Below are 9,761 nucleotides of genomic sequence, written 5' to 3' on the forward strand. Positions count from 1 at the left end.
AAGAATATGTGTCCTTCAGTTCTGTAGTGAAAAGCATAATATGTTTAGCACTGTTTTTATATCCAAGCAACTTTGTGCACATGCAACAAATAGTGCAAGATTGTAAATGTTGGTACTTGGCCTTGTCAATCCGAAGAAGTTTCTAGTAAATGACTAGAGCAAGCCACGACCCACGATGACAAATAAATTAATAATAGCACCTTCTTGTGTTCCCTAAGCAGGGATCGTGACATAGATCTATCATTAGCACCAAGTGCCATTTTACAAAAATACTCCTAACATCTGTATTATAAGTTCATTACACAACAAAATATACACACCAAACAGTTTCTTTGGTCTGTGAAGATAATCCAAGGTAGGCCCACTAGACATCCTTGCTTTTAAATGTTACCAAACAACATTTGAGATGCTTCAGTTAACTTCCCTATATCTTGCTCTCTCTAGGCTCTAGGACCATAATCCTAGATATACAACAGACTTAGGGGTTGTTTGTTTGGGATTATAATCTGCCCAGATTATATAATCCAACAATTTTTGAGCTAAGTGTTAGTTCAAAAGTGGTTGGATTATATAATCTGGGCAGATTATAATCCCAAAGAAACACCCCTTACTCTATGAAAAGGTGTTGTTGACTTAGATCCTAAAATTGGTGTATCAGGACCTTCATTAATACAAAATAGTCTCTACTAAATATACCAAAATATCACCAAAACAAAATACATGAATTTAGAAAGGCTACTTTGAACTCTGTATATGTTGTCTCAACATAGCAGGCCCCAAACCCAGGTAAAGGAGCAGGGTTGTGATAGGTTTGGCGAGCCAATGTTGAACCTAGTCATTCTAATACAAGACGAAACCCAAAAGTGTCAACCATGGAAGCATTTTCTTAATAAGACAAGTGATGGAGCAGTATAGGGAGCGGAAGAAGGATCTACATATAATTTTCATCGACCTAGAGAAGGCTTATGATAAAATACCAAGAAATATTATGTGGTGGGCTTTGGACAAACATAAAGTTCTAAGAAAATATGTTGGACTCGTTAAGGACATATACAACAATGTTGTGACTAGTGCTCGAACAAGTAATGAGGACACAGATGACTTTACTATTAGAATAGGACTATATCAAGGGTTAACTTTGAACCCTTACCTTTTTTCTTGGTGATGGATGAGGATCACAAGGAATATACAAAGGGGTATCCTTTGGTGTATGTTTTTTACAAACGATGTAGTGCTAGTTGATTAAAGCCAAGCATGAGTAAATAGAAAAATGGAGTTATGGCAGGAGACTAGACTCTAGTGCCAAAAGGTTTTTGACTTAGTAGAACTGAAACCGAATACATGAAATGTGTCTTCAGCACCACTACACGTGAGGAATGAGATGTTAGTTTAGAAGGTCAAGTAGTGCTTGGAAAGGATGCCTTTCAGTACTTAGGCTCAATGCTACAAAGAGATTAGGATATTAATGAAGATGTTAGCCATAGAATCAAAGTAGGGTGGAAGAATAGGCGCCAAGTATCTGGCGTTCTATGTGACAAGAGGATACCACAGAAGCTAAAAGACAAGTTTTATAAGAACGCGATTAGACTTGCTAATTGCCATGTTGTATGTTGTAGAATGTCGGCTTAAAAAACATCGTGTTCAGCAAATAAGTGTTGCAGAAATGCATATATTGTGATGTATTTGTGGCCATACAAGAAGGGACTAAGTACGGAACAATGATATATGTGATTAGCTAAGGGTGGCATCAATTGAATAAAAAAACTTGTCCAATAACAATTGAGATTTTGGGTATGTCCAACAGAGACCTCCAAGGGCACCAATGTGTAGTGGGCCTAAGGCGCGATAGTAATGGAGAGAGAGACCGAGGAAAGCCAAAGTTTATGTGCAAATAGGTAGTAAAAGCATATTTGAAAGGATGAAATATATCCAAAGATTTAGCCTTGAATGGAAAACAGATATCCAGTGACAAAACCTTGAATTGTGGTTTCTATTGGATTTCAACTCTAGGTACCCAAGTTGCATGGGACTAAAAGGGTTTGTTGTTGAAATGCTCATTGAAAACCCTAGTTCTGGTGATCTGGTCTTCAGAAACACTAACAGAGTTGCCTTGGACATCTCATGTTAGTTTAAGCTTGCTAGCCTAAGAACCATGTCAGGAACTATCAAAGCACGGCCTGGTGCTCCAAGATCATATTCAAAGAAGGAATCTATCATGCAGACAATGTGCATTTGCAGCGATACAAGATAAAAAATATTAAACTAATAGCAACTCATACATTGAGCAAGTAGTCCATTACATACTGCAAACAGGAACCAAAATTGCCTCTCTCTTTTTTACGGTACTAGCCTATATAGATACCGACGCAGTTAAGGGCAAAGCAGTAAGTACATTTTTGTTATTAGTCTGCACCCTATATTTGATCAGTAAAATTATTGTAGTCCGATACTTGGGATTTATGTAGCAATTATGGCTTACATGTGAATGCTCGAGATCCCAAAGAGGTTGAGACCTTGGTTATGGTCGGGCCCCCTTGAGAGTACCTGAGCTCTAGATGCTTTGTTTAACCCCCAACAAATGCCAGGGGCCTGGTCCTTACACAACCCCTAGCAAATGTCTAAGGCTCTAGACAGGTTCATGCTTTTGATGTGAGATAATACCTTATGTTCTGTATATGCTAGTTTGGTTGTTGTATCTTTCGATGACGTTGTGATGCCCTCAGGATTTTTTCACCCCCTCCCCCCTTTTATATTCTAAGGAGAACGAATGTTACATGGTGGGCACTAAGTTGGCTAGTACGAGTCGTATGAGTTGTACCCTATGTATTTGAGTTTATCCCTTATTCTATTCAGATATTTGACATATTTGTGCTTCTAGATTCCTCCTGGTTGTGGAGTCCCTCCCGATCTTATCACCGAGTCCCTGGACTCATGGACAAGCCCATGTGTCCCTCGGCTCAGGATCTTCTATGAAGCTTTGCTTGGTACCCATGATACATATTATTGACAATCTTATATATATATATATATATATATATATTAGTTTTGCTTAATTCGTTGTCTAAAGTATAGAGATGGATAAAGGATCTTTATATATAAGGGTGAAAGAGCCTACTCTATATTTAGAAAAGGTTTTAGATAACACCATTAGATGCTATAGAGCAAGAAATTTTCACTATGAAGTTAGAGGAATATATAGAATTTTCTGTTGGAGACAACTGAATACCTTTCTATAATAATTACTTGTATGTTATTTTTATACGTAGACATCACCTCAGAAGAAGACAAGCAGCATCAATTATTGACCATAAAAGTCCGACTCCACTAGCTAGTGATCACGATCATCGTTGAGTAGTTGATATTTTGGGCATGTTTGATTTACTGCCTAACTTGCCACTAGGGGTGGGCGTTTGGGTTACCCAAAAATTTCGGATCGGGTAATTTGGGTATTTAAAATTTCGGGTTTTGAGAATCAATACCCGAAATTACAATGGGTTTTACAATATCCGAAAATTTGGGTACCCGGAATTTTGGGTTCGAGCATTTTTGAACTATTCGAACTGTTGTGTCATATTAAATTAGTATAAAAATACAGTTTAAATAATGATATACATGGACAAAAAAAACACAAACAATATACAATCATAAGTCATATGCACACAGACACATAATTAAAGATGCACAAATTAATAATTAGAAATGACATGAGTACATGACACATGAAAGTTCGGGTACCCAATTATGATATCCGAATTACCCGAAATAAATTCGGATTTTACAAGTTGCTACTCGAAATTCTAGAACGAAATTCGGATTTCGGGTATTTCGGGTTCGGGTTACGGTGTTTTTGCCCAGCCCTACTTGCCACAGTTTGCCTAACTTTTTGTCTAAGTTTAGTTATTCAATTCGTACGACTAACCTTAGCTAAAGGAGGACATATCCGGTGCACATGAAAGCTTTGTGCACATGGTGCACATATTAAATCATCAATATCCATTTCAGATCTAACGTCTCTGGTTGATCATTGTAATTTACAAATAACATCTTCCACCACTACAGTCTACCACGTCGGAGAGTGTCCTTAACAAATATACTAAATAACTACATACGTTAGATTTAAGATAGGTGGTGGTGATTTAATATTTGCATCATATGCACTAAAATTCTATGTGCACTAGATACGTTCTCTAGCTAAAGTGTGGTACTGTTAGCCACGAATCAAACACGCATTTTTGTCTCACGAACACACACAAGCTTTGTGCATCAATTTTAATGATACACTTCACAAATTAAATTTGACCCGAATTGAGTATATAGTGCGCGCGTTTCTCAATAGCTGCTTTAGAAACTTAAATCTCCTTGACTTTTTCTAGAATAAGAGACTCATAAGTATATAGTGCGTTAATTGTCAATAGCTAGTTTAGACTATTATCTAGAAGGAACAGGAAGACAGGTCAGTAAAACGTGCACTGAACGCCCATTGCATTTGACTATCTCTTGAGCAAGTCAGAGATAGCGACAGCACAGCACTAACATTGGCCACGCACCTATTTTAGCCCCTTGTCACACGTTGAAATCGCTAAGGGGACGGTCGCACCTTTAGCCCCTTGTCACACGTCAAAATCGCTTAAATGGGACGTGATCGCTTGTGACACTTATTAAAAAAAACTCGGTCAGAATGAAAAAATTGTTTCTCGGTATTATATTAATAAGAGATCGAAATATGGTCCCTACCGAAAAGATCCTCGAGACCTCCTCTCTGGACCCCATCAGTGGCATACAAGACGTAACCCGATAGCGGACGGAGCACAGTGAGTAGATTTTTTTAACCCAGCTCGAAATTCGCCCCCTAGGGGATCGAACTTGAGACCTGGAAGTGCTATCGGCAACCTTAACCATCACACTGGAGGCCCTTTCGCACACTTGTTAAAAAAAGGTCACTAATTTTTCACTGTGATAACTTTTTTTAAAAACGCATCACTACCTATTGTGCACATGCAATATCTACTATAAAACATGTCACTAGCACAGTGACATCTTTTATTTTACGTAACTCGTCGCTTGTTTCATGCGTCAAATCTGTTTAGTGACGTGTTTATATAAACACTAAACACGTCACTGACTTCAGACGTCATATCTGTTTCATGACGAGTAAATTTTGATTTTTTTTCCAAACAACCTCAGGTGAAAAACCACTAAAATAAAAGTTGTATGTCTTAAAAAGTTATGAAACTTTATAGTTGACAATGTTTTGATTTCAAATCATATTGTCATAGAAAAATACGTTTGAAGTTTTCAAATTTGAAAATCAAATTTTGTAAACGACCTCGGATGAGGAAACTACTAAAATAAAAGTTATAGATCTCAAAAAGTTATGCAACTTTATAGTTGACAAGTTTTTCATTTGAATTATTTCATGGCCTTAAATAATTAATTTACACTCGACTTGTTATAATATGTGGGGAAACAAAATATAATATAGACATAAATGAGTGAGTGGGTGGTGTAGTGGTTATGTGGGTGACACGTATTTATAAAAACACGTCACTAAAATAGTTTCGTTAGTAACGTTTTTTACGAGTCATTTATCAGATTCAATTAGAGACATAAAATCTTAGATATGTTTTTGATCGTAGTGAAGACTGAAGACAGGTCAATAAAACGTGCATTGGACACACAACACTGCTATTTTAGCCCCTTGCCGCACGGGCTGCTAGTGCTAGCTAGCTAGCAACTTCTCAATTCGTCCTCTCCCCTTCCTTCAAACAAAACTTCGTTCTCTTCTCTCTCCGGCGGATCGACCTCTCCCCGCTAGCTCCGGCATTTATCTCCGCCATGCATCGTCTCCGTCATTTTGCTCTCCATGTGCTCCTTCTCGTCATAGCGCATGCACCCTTGCCCTCCGCCGCGGTAGACACGCTACGGCCCGGCCAAGCACTTGCCGGCTGGAAGAAGCTCGTCTCTGCCAACGGCAAGTTCGCGCTCGGCTTCTTCCAGCTCCAACCAGGGAGCTCCTACTACCTCGGCATTTGGTTCGACGAAGTCCCCGTGCTGACTCCAGTGTGGACAGCCAACAGGGACAACCCGGTATCCAACTCCACCTCGCCGGAGCTCACCATCTCCGGCGACGGCAACATGGCTGTCGTCTTAGCTGAGAGCGGCACCACCACCGTCTGGTCTACCTCTACCGAGGCCAACGCAACAAGCAACGACACCGTCGCGGTGCTCTTGGACAGCGGCAACCTCGTCCTCCGCAGCTCCTCCAACTCGTCGCTCGTATTCTGGGAGAGCTTCGACTACCCGACGGACACCCAGCTACCCGGCGTAAAGATCGGGTGGGACAAGGTCACAGGCTTGGACCGCCGGCTTGTTTCGAGGAAGAACTCCGTCGATCTGTCCTCAGGTCTATACTCGTCGACGATGGGCCACGACGGGGTCGCCAGGATGCTGTGGAACTCGTCTGCCGTGTACTGGTCTAGCACGTGGACCGGTGGGTTCTTCAGCGCGATACCGGAGATGTCCGCAGGCTCCCCTCTCGCCAACTTCACCTTCGTCGACAACGCCCGAGAGGTCTACTTCACCTACAACATCTTCGACGAGAGCACGGTCATCCGCACCACGCTGCATGTCTCCGGCCGGAACCAGGTGCGCGTGTGGACCGGGCAGGACTGGATGACGGTGAACAACCAGCCAGCGCACCAGTGCGACGCGTACGCTGTCTGCGGCCCTTTCACCGTCTGCACGGACAGCGCTTCCGACGCGGATCCTTCCTGCGACTGCATGAGGGGGTTCTCCGTACGGTCGCCGGCGGAGTGGGCGGTCAAGGACAGGACGGGCGGGTGCGTCAGAAACACTCCGCTCAACTGTGCTGCCGACGGTAGGAACAGGACAGGTGTGCCAGCTGACAAGTTCTACTCCATGCCAGGCGTTAGGCTGCCCCAGAATGGCCGCCAGTCCATGCCGAACGCGTCGAGCGCGATCGAATGCGCGCAGGCTTGTTTGAGTAGTAACTGCTCTTGCACCGCGTACTCTTACGGCGGCGAAGATGGGTGCTCCCTGTGGCATGGCGAGTTAGTTAACGTAGCTGCTGACGGTAACGAAGGGATGATTTACCTTCGCCTTGCTGCGAAAGAGCTAGAGAGTGGGAAAGGCAACAGGATTGCCATGGTAGCTGGTGTTGCCGCTTTGGTTTTGGTTCTCGTCGTCGTCGTAGTGATTTGCAGCAGGCGGAATAATGGGAAGTGGTGGTCTAGACCCATAGCTGACAGTGATAAAGGCGGTAGCGTCGTTGGCATAGCTACGTTCAAGTATGCTGACCTGCAAGACGCGACGAAGAAGTTCTCGGAGAAGCTAGGCGCGGGTGGCTTCGGCTGTGTGTTCAAGGGGCGCCTAGCAGGTGACTCGACCGACATAGCAGTGAAGAGGCTCGACGGAGCTCTGGGCAACGTACAGGGAGAGAAGCAGTTCAGGGCAGAAGTGAACTCGGTCGGATTCATCCAGCACATAAATCTGGTGAAGCTGATCGGGTTCTGCTGCGAGGGCGACAGGAGTCTACTCGTGTACGAGCACATGCCGAACGGCTCCCTGGACTCCCACCTGTTCCAGAGCTGTCGCCGTCGTGCAGCTCTAGACTGGAGCACCAGATACCAGATAGCTCTCGGGGTTGCCAGAGGTCTAGGGTACCTGCACCACGGCTGCCGGGACTGCATCATACACTGCGACATCAAGCCACAGAACATACTTCTGGACGCGTCTTTCGCTCCAAAGATCGCGGATTTCGGGATGGCCAAGTTTCTCGGGAGGGAGTTCAGCCGCGTCGTGACCACGATGCGAGGAACCGTCGGGTATCTTGCTCCGGAATGGATCAGTGGGACGCCTGTTACTCCCAAGGTTGACGTTTACAGCTACGGGATGGTCTTGCTAGAGCTCGTGTCGGGGAAGAGGAACTATGTCGAGCATTCGTCCAGTTGTGCCGAAGGCCAAGGAGACTATCTGCCTGTGCAGGCTGCGCACAAGCTTCTCCATGGAGATGTTCTGAGCGTTGTGGATGCGGACTTGCATGGTGAGCTGAACGTGGAGGAAGCTGAACGAGTCTGCAGAGTCGCGTGCTGGTGCATCCAGGATCTTGAGTCGGATCGGCCCACGATGATTGAGGTGGTGCAGTTTCTGGAGGGAATATGCCAAGTAGAAATTCCCCCGATGCCAAGGCTACTCACTGCTATTGCCGGAAGCGGATCACATCAGACGAGAGTGTCATCTCTGTAGCTTTTCAAACATCAGTTTTGCCTTGTAGTGTATAAATAAATTTATTTTTTGTAACGTCGTACGTCGTGTAATATTATTTCTCTTGGCGTATAAATGAATTTTTTCCTACATGTGATATTTCCAAGAGTTTTACTCTAAAATTGTTAATCGTAGAAACATTTTTCTACATCTTTTCACTCTCCAATGGAGAATCGTTCTTGTTTATTGGGGGGGGGGGGGTGCTGGGCTTGCTTGAAGTGAGCTAATATTTGTAGTTGCTATATGTTAAGATCACCTATTATACTAACTACTTCGCTGGAGCAGATCTACCTCTAACCTGAATCGTTTGATTACAAATTGTAATGAAGTTATTTTGGTCATTGATAAATTGGAAGAACAAAGATACATGTTTAAGAATTCCAAACACTACCAGAATCCTGGCCTTTGCCGAGTGCTTTTTGTCGGGCACTCGGCAAAGAAACCTTTGCCGAGAGCCGCACTCGGCAAAGTCCTGCACTCGGTAACGATCTCGTTTACCGAGTGCAGGACACTCGGTACAGAATTTCACTCGACAAAGACAGCTTTGTCGAGTGCCGAACCCTCGGCAAAGAGCCGTCAGCGGCCGTCTAAAGATGACGGCCGTTAACCTTTGCCGAGGGCCGAAGGTAGGCACTCGGCAAAGAGGATTCTTTGCCAAGTGTCAATCAGGCTTCTTTGCCGAGTGTCATCTCTGGACACTCGTCAAAGTATATTTTTATTTTTATTATTTTGGCAACCAAACTTTTTGTGGTATGTTCGTACACTATGTAGACCTACATGTACCATTTTGGGACAATTATAACAGTGTTTTTAATAGCTAGTAGATTTAGTTCGTTTATTTGAATTTTTTCGGAAAATTCAGATTTGAACTGCAAGTCACTCGAAACTTGGAAAACTGTGCATGCAAAAATGATACACATGCTATTTAGCACAAGTTACGACCGATTTCAGGAGCGGACCGGAAACTTCGAGCAACATGCTCACTAAATATGGACGTGAACTTGTCATCCACATGTTTAAAAATTATATAAAACACAAAGTCAAAAAAACATGAAACTTGTCCACGTGTCATGATATCATATGTAGAGGCTGTGAAAAAAATGAGAATATTTCAAGAAAGTTGAGACGTACTATGTGTAGAAACCTAGGAGAACTACACATGAAATCATAGAGTTTCAATATAGTTCTCCTAGGTTTCTACACATAGTACGTCACAACTTTCTCGAAACATTCTCAAATTTTTATCACAGCCTCTACATATGATACACTACAACAGCTACAGTCATTTTCGGCGGCCAGAAGCCGCCGAAAATAAGCCAGTTGCCGCCGAAAATAAGCTATTTTCGGCGGCTTCTGGCCGCCAAAAAAAACTGGCCGAAAATAAGGCTTTATTTTCGGCGGCCAGGGCCTGGCCGCCGAAAATAGCTTATTTCCGGCGGCTGGCTCCCTGGCCGCCGAAAATAACAGATTATTTTCGG

The 9,761-nt window shown here is 43.3% G+C and overlaps 1 protein-coding gene across 1 annotated transcript; it reads left to right on the forward strand.

Annotated features, from left to right (window-relative positions):
* Positions 1 to 5,737: 5,737 nt before the first annotated feature.
* LOC109939227 (G-type lectin S-receptor-like serine/threonine-protein kinase At2g19130) lies at positions 5,738 to 8,375 on the forward strand. The gene has a single exon (XM_020545259.2). The coding sequence runs from the start codon at positions 5,836 to 5,838 to the stop codon at positions 8,263 to 8,265; it is 2,430 nt and encodes an 809-aa protein (XP_020400848.1). The 5' UTR covers positions 5,738 to 5,835; the 3' UTR covers positions 8,266 to 8,375.
* The last annotated feature ends 1,386 nt before the right edge of the window (positions 8,376 to 9,761 follow it).

This window comes from Zea mays, chromosome 10 (assembly GCF_902167145.1).
Source record: "Zea mays cultivar B73 chromosome 10, Zm-B73-REFERENCE-NAM-5.0, whole genome shotgun sequence".
NCBI classification, from domain to species: Eukaryota; Viridiplantae; Streptophyta; class Magnoliopsida; order Poales; family Poaceae; genus Zea; species Zea mays.